At 46.4% G+C, this 19913-nt stretch overlaps 1 protein-coding gene across 2 annotated transcripts in view; it reads left to right on the top strand.

The window, feature by feature from the left end:
- Positions 1–19913, top strand: part of LOC137642406 (uncharacterized) — a 96118-nt gene that overhangs the window by 52673 nt on the left and 23532 nt on the right. For both annotated transcript variants that reach the window (XM_068374949.1, XM_068374947.1), the window contains exon 7: positions 8210–8331. In XM_068374949.1, coding sequence (XP_068231050.1) covers positions 8210–8331 — 122 coding nt within the window. The remainder of the gene's footprint in view (positions 1–8209; positions 8332–19913) is intronic.

Genomic DNA, 19913 nt, shown 5'->3' with positions numbered 1-19913 from the left:
GGGGGCCCTTCTATCCAACTCCACCCCAGACCTTTGGAAATTATACTGAGTGCCCAACTGCTGAAAGTCCAGTTCTTCCGGAAAATGTAAAGTCTTCCCCCTACCTGTGGTATCTCAATAATTCGTGGAGGATTTACCTCCTCGGCCTCGAGGGGCGATCCTTCCACCTCTGGCACGAAAGGTGCCCCTTGCGCCAGAGCCTCTGGTACGTTGGTATCCATGAGAGGCCCCCTGAGTCTCAAAGGTGGGGTTGTAGACTGGGGAAGCATAGGTCGCGGGGGCTAGTTGACTTTGAGGGACCAACACGTATTGTTGTTGGTGATGAGCTTTTGAGGTGGAAGGGATGTTTCCCTGAGCTAAAGGGACTGGTTGCGCCATCTGCTGGGGCTACCGGGTTTGGTAAGAGGGGAAGGGCCTCAGTCTCTTCCTGCCGCGAGATTGGGAAGCGACAGGTTCGAACTTGCGTTTAGGGACTAGACCCCAACGCACCTTGAGGCTCTGATTCACTCTAGCAGCCTCGCTGAGGACGCTATTCACCAGATCTTCTGGGAATAGGTCCATACCCCAGATTGGGGCCTTAATGAATCTGTTAGGCTCGTGCCTGATAGTGGCCTCCGCTAACACATGTTTGCGGCAGCGGCGCCTAGCTGCTAGGAAGTCGTAGGCATCCGACAGCAAGGTGTGGAGCAACGACTTGGTAAGTACCTTGAAGAGGTGTTCCTCTTCTTAGAGGAAAGAAGTTAATTCCGCCATGGTTGCCAAGTTAATCGAGCGACTCAGGCGCATGCGAGCCTCATACTCGAGGCAAATCAAGGACTCCGGGAGCTTAGGGAGTCTCTCACTAAATTGAGTAGAGGCGCAATCAGGGCTCAGCTTACCCACAGTGAATGTCGCCGGGGCACCAGTCCAGCACTCATGGTCCCCCGGGAAAACAAGGGAAGTCAAGTCTGTTTCCCGCAGTTGCGGTAATGGCTTGTCTTCATTGACAGCCTGCATGGCAAGGTCCATGATCTTAGTGACACACGGCGTAGGGGTGCGCTCGTCTGCCACAAACATTGTGTAGGAACTCTTAAAAGGAGTGAGCATCGTGTTGACACACTCCAGCTCATTAAGGGTCCGAACCCAAGTGGATTGGGCCTGTTCTTTTGAGTAAATGACGGTCTCCTTAGGTGATATAATATGCAAGAGGTTGCAGTGATTAAAAGGCAGGACTTGATGGCTTGGGTGCTAGGTAGAGACTGCGCTTTATTCATACGCTACATGGGACTACATGATACCACATCCCCCTTATCACATACAAAGAATTGATTACACATAATAACTAATCTGGCATATAAGTACAAAGAGATAAACGATGAAAGTTCCATATTCAAACGTATTCCATTGTTTTCATCCCTTCACAATAAACATGCATAGTAAAATTTGTGATTGTGGATAGTAATATAAACATAATAGCTATCATCTTTGCAGACTTTGGTCCGAATAGTGTTGGTTACAGCAGGGCAGTCATAAATATGAAAATAAATGGCAAATTATTATTATTATTAATTTTTTTTTTTTTTTTTTTTTTTTTTTTTTTTTTTTTTTTTTTTTGATGCAAAGAACAACAACACCCAAAATATATTAAAACAAAATGGAAACCTGATACACATGTAACGACAGTGTTCGAAATGGAGCCTGTTCTCCAGTCTGAGACTCGTAAATTTTCAAATAAAATTCATTATTCTGAATCTCTTATCCGTCCTGAGATTGATAACTTTTCTTGAGTTTCAAACTCTGGTAACGACCTCTCAGAATTTTCGGTCATGAAACGAGGGGGGCGGGAGTTGTATATTACTATTTAACTTAACACTTTATGGGAATTTACGGTATGTGACCGCGTTACTTTCAGTATATCTGGATGGGGTTTTCACCAGCCGGCATGACTTGGTATACTGTACACCGCTGTCGGGTCTGTAGTGTTATCACTAGTTGCGGGTCTTTGGTGGGTTATTTCGGTCTCACTATTTGGCGGCAGCGATATATCGGCGGGTCGTGGTGGAGGCTGTGCTGCTGATGTTGGAGCCCGCTGCCCGGTGTTGGACGGTTCTGTGTTTGTCGCGAGCGGTGTCGGACGGATGTGGGACCGGTTCCTCCTGAGGCACGCTCTGTTTTGGGCTTCCACAATGTATGATTGGGGTTCTTCTGACTTACGTACCACTCTGCCTGGCACCCATGTGTGGCAGGCCTTGTTGAATATTCGGACTGGTTGTTCGGTTTGGAGGTCTGTGAAGTGCCGTTGTGTCCGATTTGGTCCTAGGCGGTCCTGGAGGTGGTTGCGGGTCGTGATGTGTGAGGGATGTGGTTCGTATCGGCCTGGTAGGTCAGTGGTCACATTGCGACCAAACGTGAGCTCTGCGGGGCTGGTTGTCTTATTATCGATCGGGGTGGCCCGTAAGTGGAGTAATGCAGTATGCATATCACCGCCTGTCTCAAGGCATTTTTTGATAATTGCCTTGCATGTTCCAACTGCGCACTCTGCGAAGCCATTGGACTGAGGGTAATGTGGGCTTGATGTGATGTGCTTAATACCCCAGGCTTTTGTGAAGTCCCTCATGGCTGCTCCCGTGTATTGAGGTCCGTTGTCTGAAACCAGGGTTTTGGGGCATCGGAACAGCGAACATAGGAATTTGAGGTGGTTGGCCACACTTTCAGGTGACAGGTTTTTTTAGTTCGGTGACTATTGGGAATTTTTTGAAATAATCAGTTGTGATCAGATATGTCTTGTGGCCAATTTGGAAGATGTCCGACGCGATTTTGAACCAGGGCATTGGGGGAATGTCATGATGCGTGGTTTCACTAGGACTTTGCTGGGGCTGGTACTTCTGGCATATGTCACATGCCCTGACCTTGTCCTCTATATCCTTTGCAATGTTGGGCCAGAATACACACTCCCGTGCCAGGGCTTGTGTTTTTGTGATCCCTTGGTGGGACTGGTGGAGCTGGTCCAGTATCCAGCCTCTGACCTCTTTGGGGATGATAACTTATCACCCTTTGAATATGACTCCGTCTTCCACGGCAAGGCATTCTCTGTATGAGAAAAACTGGTGGATATCGGGGTGACAGCCTTTTACTGAGTTAGGCCAACCCTCGATGATAGTATGCTTGAGAGTGCGCAGCACTGGGTCAGTGTCAGACCTATGGTGGACCTCTTCCAAAATCTGGGGACCAAATTTTATGAGTGCAACTGATATCACATCGATGTCATCTAGTTCCAGTCCGTCCACTCGTGTATCCAAAGAGATTTCCTGGTCATTTTGTGGGTTAGGAAGGCGTGATAGGGCGTCAGAGAGTACAAGGGTTTGTCCTTCCTTGTACTTGACCCTCATGTCATACCTCTGCAGTTTCAAGAAGAGACGTTGTAGTCTAGGTGGGGCACTGATCAGTGGCTTCTCCCAGATATTAACGAGGGGTTTGTGGTCAGTCACAGCTTCGAAGTCTCTTCTGTATAGGTAGGTATGGAATCGTTGCACGCCGTGTACTAGTCCAAGGGCCTCTCGCTCGATATTGCTGTAATTTGCTTGCGTTGGCGTCAGGGCTTTGCTGGCGAATGCTATTACCTTCCCGTCTTGGATGAGGGCCGCCCCGAGGCCTTTTTGCGATGCATCGACTTCAAGAGCCACAGGTCGAGTTGGGTCATAGTAAGACAGCGTGCTTGATGGCGCTATTTGGCGTTTCAGGTGTTGATAGGTGGATTCATGGTCTTCTTCCCATTGGAAGGGAACATCTTCCTTGATCAGATCTCGAAGTCTTTGTGACTGAGCTGAGTAATATGGTATATAGGGGCTGAGGTAAGTCATTACTCCCAGGAATCTCTGTAGTTCCTCTTTATTGGAGGGTGACGGCATGTTATGCAGGTTGTGTACCTTTGACGGGTCTGGCATCATGCCCTTGCTGGTATAGCGTGTTCCGAAAAACTCGATATCTGGTTTTGAAATGGATCATTTCTTCGAGTTTCGGCTGAGTCCGTGTTGGGCTGCACGCTGCATGAACCCCATCAGGTTTTTGTCTTGTTCCGACTGGTCTTTCCCACATATTGCCACGTCATCAGTGATGCCAACAACACCTGGGAGATTCTCGATGATGGAGTCCATCCTGGCTTGAAATATGTCCTGACTTACATTCAGCCCGAATGGTAGCCTTGTCCAACAATACCGGCCGTGTGGTGTTCGGAACGTTGTAAGTAGTTGTGAGTCCTCGTGTAGTGGTATACTCCAGTAGCCTGCTTTGGCGTCTAGCTTGGAGAACACTTTCGCTTTGGAGAATACCGGGTTGATCTCTTCTAGAGTGGGAATCTTGTGGGGACATCTTTTGAGGTTTTGGTTGAACCGCTTGAGGTCCAGGCAGATCCGTAGGCTTCCATCGGGTTTTGTGACATTCACAAGGCTGCTACACCAGTCTGTGTGTTCCGTTACGCGTCTGATAACCCCCTCTTTCTTCATAGTGTCAAGTTTGGACTTGATGCGGGGCTTCAGGTGGATACTCACCTTACGGGGCGGATCACAGAAAGGTATCGCGTCATCCTTGAGGTGGAGCATCGGGGGCTCTTTTAGTTTGCCGATACAGTCAAACTGTGCTGGGAATTGCGCTTTTAGTTGTTCGACTGACCTAATAGGGCCTTGTTGGCTTGGTTGCTCAGGTATTCCAGTAATGTCGTTGACATTGATATCCACAATACCGAGTTTTTGGCATGAGGGAAGGCCAAGTATGGCTGGACCAGACACATCAACCACGAAGAACTTTTCTTGCGAGAATGCTGGGTTGCTGAGTTTGCGGACGCTGAGCATTAGCGACCTTAGGCAGGGAATATTGTCGCCACTGTATGATGTTAGTCTTACTGACGGTTCTGGGGATAGTACGAGGCTGGTGGGTGCATCACCAAACATTTGCTTGTATGTCCGCAAGGGCAGCGTATTGCCACCGGAACCCGTGTCGATTTTGAGTTTCAGGGGCCCATAGGCTGGGGGTTTTCATGCTTGACCATGAGCTTTGAGAATGCTTCTCGTTTCGGTGCCACTCCTATGTCGGATATCGTTATCATGTAGAAGTTTGGCATATAATCTGTTTCTTCATCAAGATTAGGGTTTTCATTAACCATGACTTCGTGTTGCCTGTGGTTAGAAGCCCGATTCGGCCGTCGGTAGGAGCGCCCTCTTGTCTTGCTCTGACGTTGTGTCTGCTGCATGTTGTTTCCTGGCATTGTTCTGCCTCCATCAGTTTTGCGGCACATCTTTTTCCAGTGCCCCTTAATGCCACAACCACTGCATCTGTCATTGTAAGCGGGGCATGACCTTATGGGATGGCTAAACCCACAGTTCCAGCAGGGGTTGTCCATGGTTTGTAGTTTGTTCCGTGGCTCGTTGCTTTCCCTTCGAATTGCATCCACATTGGTATGGCTTGTACTTGTGTTCTCAGAGCTCATCTGTATGGAGCGTAATGATGCCGTGGAGGCCGCAATGGCCTCGTATTCCCGACCTCTCTCTAGAACGTTGCTCACAGCATAGCCCTTCGATTTAGTTAGGAGTTCTTTCCGAAATTCTTCGAATTGTGTTCGTAGTATGGTCAATTCGATAAGTTGTTCGTTGAGTTCTCCGTCTTCAAACTCGCACTTTGTCGCTTTTTCACGGAGTCTGGCCAGGAACTGACTGATTGTTTCAGCAGGTTTCTGTTTGGTATTTGCAAATTCGAGGCGGTGAACTCAGAAATTTATTTTGACCGTTGCATCAACCTCACTTTCAATAAGCCTCCATATGTTATGCGACACACGTTGCTCCTGTTCAGTGAGGCCGCTCGCCAAGATACGCCTCATCCCCTCATCGCCGAGGGCAATTTTAATTCTAGTTGCTTGCTTGCTTGGGTCTGTGACTTCCTGGTCTTCAAGGTATAAATTCATGCGTGCCTTGAATGCACGAAACGATTCGGCCAGGGGCTGGTGAGCCCAGTCTATACTTGGGCATTTAGGCTGGGCCATGATTGGATTTGGTTTCGAGAGGGTGTTACACAATAGATAGATAGTGATTGGATTAATAACACAGTTTACGGTTCACAAAGAGAGACATATAATAAGAGTTTGGAAATCACAAAAATTTGTCACTGGTAGTCGGCACGGTTTTCAGTTTTGATTACACTGCTGAATGTACGTCTTTGTTTGGCTCATTTTGTGAAGTAGTGCGCAGATAACAATGGCCAAAATACTTGTAAGTAATCTATTCACAACTTTCTTCACTATTCTCACTGTAATTACGGTGCACTAATGTCCATTCTATGCCATATCCTGATGATATAAGTTATGTATGGTTGTTATCTGGGCCGGTATGACAGTCTTTGTCCGGTTGCTGTTGGGTGAAAATGGCGTCATCTGCGGCCGCTGGAAATAAACTCGGGCTGATTATGAGTCCTCTTCTCAGTTATTACGGACAGGAGAGTTATGTAAAGTGTCTCTATGGTCCGGGTTTGTTGATGGAATGGCGTGGGGTGCGTTACCACGCTGCCACTATGATATAATATGCAAGAGGTTGCAGTGATTAAAAGGCAGGACTTGATGGCTTGGGTGCTAGGTAGAGACTGCGCTTTATTCATACGCTACATGGGACTACATGATACTACATTAGGGACCTTGTCTAGGCGGACCAGAGCCTCCTCCGTGAGGCGGGCGAAGCCAGGGAAAGGAAATTGCAAACCCAGCGGGTAGAACTCAAAATCTGCCACCGGCTGGGTGCCAAAACCCTTGATGGTCAACATCCCATCCTTAAAGGGTGTGTGAATTGCTAACTTCCACGGGTTGTTCTTGACAAACTCCGGGAGTTTCGAGGCGTCCGGAATAGCATACTGCTGTTGTTGGGGCAGACCGGAGCGCATGAGACCTTCAACGAGAGACTCTTGGTTCTGAACCTTAGAGACGAGGGTGTTAACTAAGGTTCCAAGGCATTCAAAGGTGTTGGAAAAAGCTGACACGTCAAAAGAAGGCGCCGGGGCGCTTACCGCCGGCTGCGTGGGTTGCGAGCCGGGTGTCATTCTCGACTCCGGGATGGGAGGAGGCAGTGAAAACAACAGAGCAAGGGCACGCCTGCCAGTACGGGGAGGACCAGGGCTGGACAGAAGTGCCAATATAACACCGAATGGAACAAGCCGAATGGTAAATAAAACATACGCTGCCGATGGAGAGTCCCCCTCAGATAAAGACTAAACTCTAAAATAACAGCGATTCCATGGAATCGTGGAAAGAGAACTAATCATAAAATATCAGCACAAGGCGTCTCCACGGTATTGACTGAGAAGGATGCCGCCATAACCAAACACAGCATGAAAATCCTCTATGGGATAACCATGGTGATAATAATAATAATAATAATAATAATAATAATAATAACTGCTCGATCATCGGTAAGAGCGCAAGTTCAAAACGAATAAAAAATAGTATGGAAGACCAAATGTAAATCGTTAGGAACGGCAGGAGGTAGCAAGAACTAAAATGGCCGCCGCGACGCGGGGCGGATAAAAATAGCGAAACTAATAAACATGAATAACACTAAAAGTAAGGAAAATGCTACCTCCGAAAGCTCAGAAAACATAAGTCTGGTACTTAACTTCAATGAGGAAGCTTGAGAATCCGACATGATGAGCAGGAAAAGCGTAAAATCTAAGAAAAGGGCACAGCGAAAATCACAGCACTTAACAAGAGTGATGCTAAATGAGGAGTGACATCATTGGCGTGGGTGGGATTGTGGGTAGCGACGGCCTGTGGTGGACTTGGGACGGCTCCTCTTGATTTGGGGGATATTGTCGAGGAGATATCTAATTGGTACGAGACCTCTGCATTTGATTTTCACGCCCGTATTACTTATACCGACACCTTTCAGGTGAGCGAGCTGGGTTCACACCTAGCATTCCTATGCAATTTTTTCTCTGGTATTATTTAGCAGTTATATACCTTAGAAATGATGCTAAAGGAGCATTTCACTGGGCGGCACAGGTCGGAGCCCAGAAATAGATTTTTCCTTCGTCAAAATCCCTTTTTGACCTCTTTGATGTGGTTTTATGAAAATATGTTGTAATAAACATTTGACTTTTTTTTTCAGATCCTCAATGTTTGCCAATTATTTTAACACTTAGAATATAAGTTCTCATGAAAAGAAGTCAATTTATTATTAATTTCTTTAATATTTTTTAGGTGGCGATATATCCAAGTTTGGGAAAGATGTATCAACATTATCATCACGCTTCGTACACCCTTCTAATATTAACATTAAACAAGGAAATCCAAGTGTTGCATTTAGAGAAAATAAGCTTTTGGTAGGTATTTCCTTATCAGATCAATAATTATTTACAAATTACAAATAACATTGTTGCATTCTCTGTAAAGTAGGAAAATTGTGTGAACACATTTGTTTAAAGCAGTCTCATTGATTTCCATATGGCTGCTCCTTTTCCTATTAGAAACTTCCCCACCTAATGATAGCTGGACTGAAGTTCGAGTCCCCCTCGAACTCAATAGTTTCTTGTAAGGTCTGCAACCTTACCCTCCTTATGAGCTAAGGATGGGGTGTTTGGAGGAGCCTATTGGTCCACCTGATGTGAGTCATTAGCAGCAACTGCCTGGTCGTAGCTTGGGTGGAGAGGTTGCTTGGGGACTGATCATACATATATATGGTCAGTTTCTAGGGCTTATTCTTGCTAGCCAGGGCTGTGTCACTGTCCCTTGCCTCTGCCATTCATGAGCACCCTTTAAAACCTTAAAAGGAGCACAAACCTTATTTAGCTAGGTATCCAAATAAGCATTGCCTGTGGTAGTAATAGCAGTAGCTGAACAATCAGGCTTTCCTCCCCAAAAATGTTCAATATTGTGCCTTTATTTTAGCCTTCTTTTGATTTTTCTCTGGCTTCCATATTTTTTTGTGGATTTCTGTATTTATCCTATGTTAATGATTTATGAAAAGCTATCCCAAATTCCTTAGTAATTCATGTGTTTGATATCAACTTGACCATTATCCCTGATCCAAATAATCATTGTTCCGACGCGATATACAAACCTCGTAATAATTTAATACAGTGGTACCCCTACATACGAATTTAATTCGTTCCACAACCAACTTCGGATGTAGAAAATGTTCGGACGTAGAAACGAATTTTCCCATAAGAATACATGGTAATTCATTTTTTTCAATATTAATCTTACCCGATAATCATGTAGCTGTCAACTCTGTTGCCGACAGAAATCTACGGTCGGGATACGCCAGCGATCGCTATACAGGTGGGGGTGAACACAACAGCGCCATCTGTGGTCAGGTACTCCAGTACTTCTTGTCAACACCACCTCAATTTTTCCTCTGTCGTGCCTCCGGCTAGACCTACATGGATACGCTGTTGATTCTGGAGTTATTGCTCACGATTTGGTGATGTATTTGCTCTAGAGTTTAGCCTTCTCTATTCAGGAAGCTTTATCATTAGCTTAGCAAGTTTTTGGAATTAATTTTTGATTTAATTTTGGTGACGAAGAGAGTATGAACTCTCTTTCACTTTTAATGGCCGACCCTTCCCTTAGACGGAAGTGTTGGTGTCGAAGAGAGTATAGACTCTCTTTCTTAATTTTGCTTAACAAAAGTTATAGATTTATTTTATATCTCTCCGCCTTTTATAGGCCTCTTCGATTAACTTCCTTTTATTATAAACTTATTAAAATTAATTTTTATATTTGTTTATATTCGACCTTTCCTAATAGTAGGCGGTCTTTTCTTGGAACCGAAGTTAATTAACATTGAGCCCGTCATTTCGTTTTTACCTGTTAACATATTATGCTATTTTAATGTTTTTGAAAGAATTTCTTTGATAGTCTCGTACTTTTTTCAAAGTTGAACTAACGTTTTGTTTTGTCTCTGCAGTTGTTGACGTTCAGAACGTTCAACTTGCGCTCTATCGTTACGATAGAGAGAGAGTATTCACGGTGTCACGTTGCAGTAAGAGTAAACCGATTCTAGCGTTTTGTTCATTCTTTCTTAGCTTAAACGGTTTTAATTCTAATAAAGGAACTTTTTATTTGGGAAATCTTTCAGTTTTTTTCCTTTAACAATAATATGTTTTAACGATATATATAATTGGGCTCATCTCTCAGGTTCTAAGTCAAGAGAGAGAGAGAGAGAGAGATAGAGACGGAGGGAGAGAGAGGAGGATAAACGTTTCGTTCAAGCGGGTAACGTTGTTATCGTTTTTGCTCTTCTCCCTAGTCTCTTTAGGGGAAGAAGGTAAACGTTTCTAGAGTTTTATTCTTGTTCCCAGGCTTTATGCGGTGAGAGATTTTAAACGTAGTTTATTTGATCTAGTGTTTAGTCTCTTTTCCAGCCACTGAATTATTTATCTTTCATTATGTTTTTCTGTTACATTGTAATACTGTTTTCGCAATTACTAACTTTTAATGAAGGATAGAATTGCGTGTTTCAGGTACAAACCACTTAAAGTTTCGAGTTCAGTGAAATAAGTGCAAACAGAAAATCAAAAGTGATAAAGTGATAAGCGCAAAGTGTTACAGTGTTGCGTTCGAGGGTTCGTCTGTTCGTGCCAGTTGTTCGCCTAGTCTGGGACCTCTTACAAGCTCCCAAGCCCAGGGGAGAAGTAACGTCGAAGGACTTATGGGTTCATCAGGCCTTGATCGACGAACAGACGTTTCCCTCCGTGGTTTCGGGTGTAACCAACTCACGTAGCCGACGTGATCACCCCACCCACACAAAGACGAGAGAGCCCATTTATTCCTCGTCTGCGGAAGAGGTTTCTCGCAGAAACCATGGACCAAATCTTGCAGCTTTTAAGTGCAAGTCGGTCCCTTCCGCGCAAGTCCAACTCCTAGGTGGAGCCATTAGCACTGGGTCAGTTCGGACTTGCTGCAGTACGACAACTGCACACCTCCCAGAGAGGCAAGGTGGTACCGCAACAGGCAGTAACTCCGTCTGTTGCCGCACCAGCTGTTTTAGACCCTCAGTCTCAACGGACAGTAGCTCCGTTTGTTGTTGTCTTTCTTAGACTCTAGTGGTCTATGCTGCAGACAATGCAGTCTCAGCTTGCGGTGTTGATGCAGGAGTTTCAGGCAGAGAAGGTTAGCACACCTCCTCCTGCGAGCGCTCCTCCACCTCAGCGCAGTCCACCCTGCCAGACGTATGATGTTGAGGCTCCTCCTGCCTCCATGCGTGAGCTGCCGCATTGGGAGTTGCCAGGTACCAGCGCTATGCAGCAACCTCCACTTTCCTTGAGGCAGGAGCCTCTTGCTATGCGGCAACCTCCTCAACCCTTGAGGCAGGAGCCTCATGCTTTGCAGCAACCTCCTCTTCCCTTGAGGCAGGAGCCTCATGCGTTGCGGCAACCTCCTCCATCCTTGAGGCAGCAGCCTCATGCGTTGCAGCAACCTCCACCATCCTTGAGGCAGCAGCCTCAGGCTATGCGGCAACCGCCTCAACTCTTGAGGCAAGAGCCTCAACTCTTGAGGCAAGAACCTCAACTCTTGAGGCAAGAGCCTCAACTCTTGAGGCAAGAGCCTCAACTCTTGAGGCAAGAACCTCAACTCTTGAGGCAAGAGCCTCAACTCTTGAGGCAAGAGCCTCTCTCTGCGCAGCTACCTCCTCAACCCTTGAGGCAGACGCAACTCTTGAGGCAGGAACCTCATGCTATGCGGCAACCTCCTCTAACCATGAGGCAGGAGCCTCATGCTATGAGGAGCCTCATGCTATGCGGCATCCTCCTCAAACCATGAGGCAGGAGCCTCATGCTATGCGGCATCCTCCTCAACCCATGAGGCAGGAGCCTCATGCTATGAGGAGCCTCATGCTATGCGGCATCCTCCTCAACCCATGAGGCAGGGACCTCATGCTATGAGGAGCCTCATGCTATGCGGCATCCTCCTCAACCCATGAGGCAGGAGCCTCATGCTATGCGGCAACCTCCTCTACCCATGAGGCAGGAGCCTCATGCTATGCGGCATCCTCCTCAACCCATGAGGCAGGAGCCTCATGCTATGCGGCATCCTCCTCAACCCATGAGGCAGGAGTCTCATGCTATGAGGAGCCTCATGCTATGCGGCATCCTCCTCAAACCATGAGGCAGGAGCCTCATGCTATGCGGCAACCGCCTCAACCCATGAGGCAGGAGCCTCATACTATGCGGCATCCTCCTCAACGCATGCGGCATGAGCCTCATCCCTTGCAGCATGAGCCTCATCCCATGCAGCATGAGCCTCATACCATGCAGCATGAGCCTCATCCCATGCAGCATGAGCCTCATCCCATGCAGCATAAGCCGCACGCCATGCAACATGCTCTGCTTACCTTACAGCATGCTCTACATACAGCATGCTCTGCATACAGCATGCTCTGCATACCTTACCGCATGCTCCTCAGTCACACATCTTTGGTTGTTGCCAACTCACTAGACTGTCAAGCAGTTTCATAACGTTGCCTTCTAGTCTGCTGCTTTTGCACCAGTGAAACCCTCACTGAGAGAACTTAGCTTTTCTCGGATATGGTTCCTGTAGATGAGAAAGTGCTATTCTCCCTCCTTCTGATATTCCCTTGAGGACTCTGTCATTTGGAGAGGAGCCTTTAGCTGCTTAGCCTCCTATGGACTTTTATTTAAGCATAACATGCTTCCAGGGAGGGTAATGGTTCCACTTCAGTCGCTAACCCCGTCTGTTACCACACCTGCTCCCATAGACCTTGAGCTTTGTTGCAATACATGCAGTCCAAGCTTAGTCCTTGTTAGAGGATTTTTTTTTTTTTTTTTTTTTTTTTTTCTTTTTGTTTACGGAGTCAGTGTGTCACTGGGAAGACGTTCAACAACCAGCAGAAGTGACTTGTTGTGACGCAGTGTGGCAACCTCAGCAACCCGATAAGGAGTTGTCTGTACGACCCAGACAGTCTAGACAGCTTTGGGTTGTCGCTGTACTTCCTCGCTTCCCCATGGTTGACAGTTCACAGACTGTGCAGCAGTACCATGATCTTGTGTCCGGCTCCGTCAGACGACTAGCTTTTAAGAGCTCCCACAAGTCGTCGCTGTCTGGAGATTCTCAGATGGACTATGGATCTGACCAAGGAACTGGGCCTCCTGGTCAATTTTGAGGAGTCCCAGCTCGTCCCATCCCAGACCATTGTCTACCTGGGTATGGATCTTCAGAGTCGAGCTTTTCGGGCTTTTCCGTCGGCCCCAAGGATCTACTAAGCCCTAGAATGCATCCAGAGCATGCTGAGAAGGAACCGATGCTCAGTCAGGTAGTGGATGAGTCTAACAGGGACACTTTCATCGCTGGCCCTGTTCATCGAGTTAGGGAGACGCCACCTCCTCCCCCTTCAGTATCATCTAGCGGCTCACTGGATAAAGGACATGACGCTAGAGACGGTCTCAGTTCCTGTTTCCGAAGAGAGGAGGTCTACTCTCACGTGGTGAAAGAACAGCTTTCTTCTCAAGGAAGTCTACCTTTGGCTGTTCAGAAACCCGACCGCCGTCTCTTCTCTGACGCATCAGACACGGGCTGGGGTGCGACTTTGGACGGACAGGAATGCTCGGGAACATGGAATCAGGAGCTAAGGACACTTCACATCTATTGCAAGGAGCTGTTGGCGGTTCATCTGGCCTTGATAAACTTCAAGTCCCTCCAGCTTAACAAGGTGGTGGAGGTGGACTCTGACAACACCACAGCCTTGGCTTACATCTCCAAGCAGGGAGGGACTCATTCGTGGAAGTTGTTCTAGATCGCAAGGGACCTCCTCATCTGGTCAAAAGATCGAAAGCTCACGCTGGTAACGAGGTTCATTCAGGGCGATATGAATGTCATGGCAGATCGCCTTAGCCGGAAGGGTCAGGTCATCCCCACAGAGTGGACCCTTCACAAGAATGTTTGCAGCAGACTTTGGGCCCTGTGGGGTCAGCCAACCATAGATCTGTTCGCTACCTCGATAACCTAGAGGCTCCCGTTGTATTGTTCTCCGATTCCAGACCCAGCAGCAGTTCACGTGGATGCTTTTCTGCTGGATTGGTCCCATCTCGACCTGTATGCATTCCCGCCGTTCAAGATTGTCAACAGGGTACTTCAGAAGTTCGCCTCTCGCAAAGGGACACAGCTGACGTTGGTTGGCTCCGCTCTGGCCCGCGAGAGAATGGTTCATAGAGGTACTGCAATGGCTGGTCGACATTCCCAGGACTCTTCCTCTGGGAGTGGACCTTCTACGTCTACCTCACGTAAAGAAGGTACACCCAAACCTCCACGCTCTTCGTCTGACTGCCTTCAGACTTTCGAAAGACTCTCAAGGGCTAGGGGCTTTTCGAAGGAGGCAGCCAGAGCGATTGCCAGAGCAAGGAGGACATCCTCTCTCAGAGTCTATCAGTCTAAAGGGGAAGTCTTCCGAAGCTGGTACAAGGCCAATGCAGTTTCCTCAACCAGTACCACTGTAACCCAGATTGCTGACTTCCTGTTACATCTAAGGAACGTAAGATCCCTTTCAGCTCCTACGATTAAGGGTTACAGAAGTATGTTGGCAGCGGTTTTCCGCCACACAGGCTTGGATCTTTCCACCAACAAAGATCTACAGGACCTCCTTAGGTCTTTTGAGACCTCAAAGGAACGTCGGTTGTCCACTCCAGGCTGGAATCTAGACGTGGTCCTAAGGTTCCTTATGTCATCAAGATTTGAACCTCTCCAATCAGCCTCTTTTAAGGACCTCACATTAAAAACTCTTTTCCTCGTGTGCTTGACAACAGCTAAAAGAGTAAGTGAGATCCACGCCTTCAGCAGGAACATAGTTTTCACATCTGAAACGGCTACATGTTCCTTGCAGCTCGGTTTTTTGCTAAACGAGCTTCCTTCACGTCCTTGGCCTAAGTCGTTCGAGATCCCAAGCCTGTCCAACTTGGTGGGGGACGAACTGGAGAGAGTACTTTGCCCAGTTAGAGCTCTTAGGTACTATCTAAAAAGGTCATAACCTTTACGAGGACAATCAGAAGCCTTATGGTGTGATATCAAGAAGCCTTCTCTTCCAAGGTCTAAGAACTCAGTTTCTTACCTATTCAGGCTCCTGATTAGGGAAGCACATTCTCATCTGAAGGAAGAAGACCTTGCTTTGCTGAAGGTAAGGACACATGAAGTGAGAGCTGTGGCTACTTCAGTGGCCTTCAAACAGAACCGTTCTCTGCAGAGTGTTATGGATGCAACCTATTGGAGAAGCAAGTCAGTGTTCGCATCATTCTATCTCAAAGATGTCCAGTCTCTTTACGAGAACTGCTACACCCTGGGACCATTCGTAGCAACGAATGCAGTAGTAGGCGGGGGCTCAGCCACTACATTCCCATAATCCCATAACCCTTTTAACCTTTCTCTTGAATACTTTTTATGGGTTGTACGGTCGGCTAAGAAGCCTTCCACATCCTTGTTGATTTGGCGGGTGGTCAATTCTTTCTTGAGAAGCGCCGAGGTTAAAGGTTGTGATGAGGTCCTTTAGTATGGGTTGCAGCCCTTTATACTTCAGCACCTAAGAGTCGTTCAGCATCCTAAGAGGACCGCTACGCTCAGTAAGGAAGACGTACTTAATAAAGGCAGAGTAATGGTTCAAGTCGTCTTCCTTACCAGGTACTTATTTATTTTATGTTATTTTTGAATAACTAATAAAATAAAATACGGGATACTTAGCTTCTTTGTTAACATGTGTGCTGGTCTCCACCCACCACCCTGGGTGTGAATCAGCTACATGATTATCGGGTAAGATTAATATTGAAAAATGTTATTTTCATTAGTAAAATAAATTTTTGAATATACTTACCCGATAATCATGATTTAATTGACCCACCCTTCCTCCCCATAGAGAACCAGTGGACCGAGGAAAAAATTGAGGTGGTGTTGACAAGAAGTACTGGAGTACCTGACCACAGATGGCGCTGTTGTGTTCACCCCCACCTGTATAGCGATCGCTGGCGTATCCCGACCGTAGATTTCTGTCGGCAACAGAGTTGACAGCTACATGATTATCGGGTAAGTATATTCAAAAATTTATTTTACTAATGAAAATAACATAATTCGTTCCTTAGCCTAAAAACCCATAATAAATCCTTAATAAATGGCTACACATAATTACACATAACAATAACATAACTGCATAATATGAAAGAAGCATGTAAAAAAGATAATTATAAAGAAATGATAAATAAAAAATGTGTTTTATTGCCACTTTACCTTAGAGACAGGCCAACGCAGGTGTAGGATTTGCTACGCCAGGAGGAGACGGACGATCGGCGAGAAGGTAGACATGGTGTTAACATGTTCTTTAAATAAATACTCTCTCTCTCTCTCTCTTGTTCTTCTTCACTGTTAATGTTAGAGACGTCTATTAAATTTTTCAGAGAGAGAGAGAGAGAGAGAGAGAGAGAGAGAGAGAGAGAGAGAGAGAGAGAGAGAGAGAGAGATTAAACACAAATGTGTTGTGTACATATGATTTTCAACAGCGTTAACGAGTTGAAAGACAGTTAAATGTAACTAAAAAAACAATATTAGTGAATCTGAATTCCTTTATTAACTAAAACAAATAATGATACAAACACACTCTTGTGCGTATGCGCAAACACACACACACACACACGCACGAGGAGACATGATCGGCGAGAAGGTAGAGATGGTCACTGCGATAAGATACCGTAACTTACACTACGGAAATTTTAATCTACAGTAACTTAGCTTATTTATTTTTTTTTTATTTTTATATTTCATATTTTTTACATTTTTTTCTTTTGATTTTTTATTTTCATCACTTTCAGTGACGAGTAACATACCTCAGTGACGAGTTACGGTATGTTATCGCAGTCACCATCTCTACCTCCTCCCCGACCGTCTCTCTTACTGCCTAGCAATTTTTGCACCTGTTTGTGTGTTTGTGCATACGCACACGAGTGTGTTTGTATCAATATTTGTTTTAGTTAATAAAGGAATTCAGATTAGCTGTTATTACTTTCTTAGTTACATTTAATTGTTTTTCAACTCGACGCTGTTAAAAATCAAATGTACTCTAAACACATTTTTGTTTAATCTCTCTCTCTCTCTCTCTCTCGGAAAAAAAAATAATAGACGTATCTAACACTATAACAGCGAAGAAGAACGAGAGAGAGAGAGAGAGAGAGAGAGAGAGATATTTTATTTAAAGAACAAGTTAATGCTATGTTTAGAGAGAAACAGAAAAAGAGAGAAGTCTTATTTAAAAGAGCTTGTTAATGCTATATTGGTTTTCTTTGCTTCACTTTTTTCTTTCTTTCTATTCATCACGCTGACCCTTCTCACAAATAATTGTTGCCAACAATCTCTTTGTCCTTTCCTTTATCCCTATCAACAAAAGGCATTGTATCTCTTCCAGGGTATTGCTAAGATGTCTTGTAATAATGGTGATCCCCTTCGATGGTTATTTGCTTTAATGGCTGCCTTCAGCTTGATGATCCTCGAGATCATAGGCCTATTCCGGCCATATTGTTTAGCCATACAGTATCACTCACATGCACACTGCTCTCAAGTTTTTCTATAATTTCTTGCTTCAATTCTAATGAAAGAATTGCCTTCTTCCTGTACTGAAACTTAGCTGCACCATGATTATAGGTAAAATCAAAAAGGAAATGTGAGAAAAGGAAGAAAATAAGCATTGTTAATAACAGACCAAACAGACGACAACCACACGATACACACAAGAATAGAGAACTGAGCACTCGACGCTCAATAGCGTAATGTTTACTTCGTGTGTCAAAATAAAATTCGGGTGTAGAGTAAAAAATTTGCTCGAATTTTACTTCGGATGTTGGAAAATTCGGATGTACTGTAGATACGTTCGTGTGTAGAGGTTCCACTGTATAGGAATTTGCTTCAGCTCAGCTGACACAGCCGAAGAGAAAGAAAACCAGGCAGTTGTGCTGATTGGTTGGCTGGCGGTATGGGGCGGAGCTTAGCTCCCCCCTCACCACCAGCCCGCTTTCCCCATTCACTCACCTTGGCTCAACATGGATGGTTGTTCTACTCTCCGCTCTCTACGCTGCAGCCTTTTGCCTTCTCTTGTACTTGTGTACTAGTAGTTGTGTGATTGTAATGGACGAGAAAATTACTCGTAAGATGCAATGTTGTGTAGACTGTGGGGGGCGCGGCGGTAGGTGGCTTTCGTCACTTGCTGTAGACCCACACACGTTCTGCCCAACATGCAGGGTAAAACCTTGCTCTCAAGGTTTTGCTTGCCGTGAGTGTGAATCCTGGCCGCCCTTGCAGTTGCAAGCTTTCGAGAATCGACGTAAATATTGTATCGCCGGAACCCTAAAGCTTCTTCTGCTTCGGAGAGCTCGCCTTTTTCGAAGAAGAAGAGTGGGGAGCCGGTGCAAAGGGTGTTGTCTCAAGAAACTACCACAGTGAAGTCTGCTCACGCCCTCTCCGAGTTGGAGGAGTGTGCGAGTATGATTTTGGGAAGCTCGGATTCACAGTCTGTCAGGTATTTTTCGGGTTTCGCCGTCTGATACGGATGACGACATGTTACCTGGTAAGATGGGGTAACTTTGGGCGTCTCGGATTATCAGGTAAGCCTGACTTGGATTTGTTAAAACCCCGTTTAACTTTGGCGGACTAGATTGAACAACATTTGAATGACCCGATTGATGATGAAAACATGAATGTATCTAATTTTGCAACTTTATCAACTCCCATGTTCCCTGATGCCCTTGTTGTTGCTGACCATGTTCCTGTTAAAACATTTGTTCCTGGCAAAATGCAAACTTTTTACAAAGGTGAAATAACTGCTGGACTCCCTGTTAAAACAATGGAGAGTAAGGTTTTAAACACAGAGATTTCTTTAGCCACTGCTGGCAAAACCTTTACAGATTCGCCCGCAAGTCAGTTAAAATTAAAATCTGCCAAAACTCCTACGGAGACAATATGTTTTTCAGGTTCACCAAGTTCACTGACCACGGCTCTTCTTATGGACATGGCTCAGGATGTTCATCCTCGTCCAGTGTAGTCTGCTGTTGCCTCGACCACCATTCCAGTACCTAGGAGGGGGCACAAGAAGAGGAAGCATGGACGATATTCCTCTTCTAGTTCCTCCTCCTCTCTCTCCTACTCTTCGTCTTCATCTTCTGACTCTGACTCTTCTCCCCCAAGGAGAAAGAGGAAGGGGAAGAAGAGGAAAGCGAAGAAGGCCAGGAGGGTCAGTCGCAGTCGAAGGGACATGGCGCCCCGAGACACCTCTTCTCCTCCAGAGGATGAGGGCGATGTGTTAGATTCCCGTGTTCCCCGCGCTAGTGGGATTGTTCACGGCGAATCTCCCGCAAGGCCTCCATGCACGACAACCGCGCTCGAGGGCGTAGGTATCATCTCCCAGAGCATGGTGACGGGATCCTCGGGCCCTCGAGCTACTGCTCAGACTCGAATTGAACTGCTCTTGAGCGGGGAAATGAGAGTCCTGGTTTCGGCACGAGAAACCTCAGCTGTGGTCGCCCATGAAGAATCCGTGGTACGCACGACTACCTCCATGGGGTAGCCACGCGGACCGACTCCGCGACTCATGTGTCGCGTGAGTAGGGAGCAGGCCCAGACAGCCACGCACACGACCCGCGCGACTCGGGCCCAGCATGGAGCCACCTCGCGGCCTAGCCCGCGGCATGGGGGCCGGTCGTGCACGACCGGGCTAGCTCTCGCGCATACCAGCCAACCCCCATGCTTTCTGGCCATGTAGCAGGTGAGGCCGCACGCACCACTCACGCAACTAACCTGTCCTGGTGTGAGCGCAGCAGTTCCCAGCGACCCCGCTCGCACTCGAGCTCTTTCGGGAGCTTCGTGGGGCTCGCAGAGACCAGTCACGCACTCGGTCGCAGTGGGAACCTCGATGCATTCCGTCGGG

The sequence above is a fragment of the Palaemon carinicauda genome, chromosome 6 (genome assembly GCF_036898095.1).
Source record: "Palaemon carinicauda isolate YSFRI2023 chromosome 6, ASM3689809v2, whole genome shotgun sequence".
In the NCBI taxonomy this organism is placed as follows: Eukaryota; Metazoa; Arthropoda; class Malacostraca; order Decapoda; family Palaemonidae; genus Palaemon; species Palaemon carinicauda.
The sequence above is the reverse complement of the archived record's forward strand: the minus strand, read 5'-3'. Positions and strand labels throughout refer to the sequence as shown.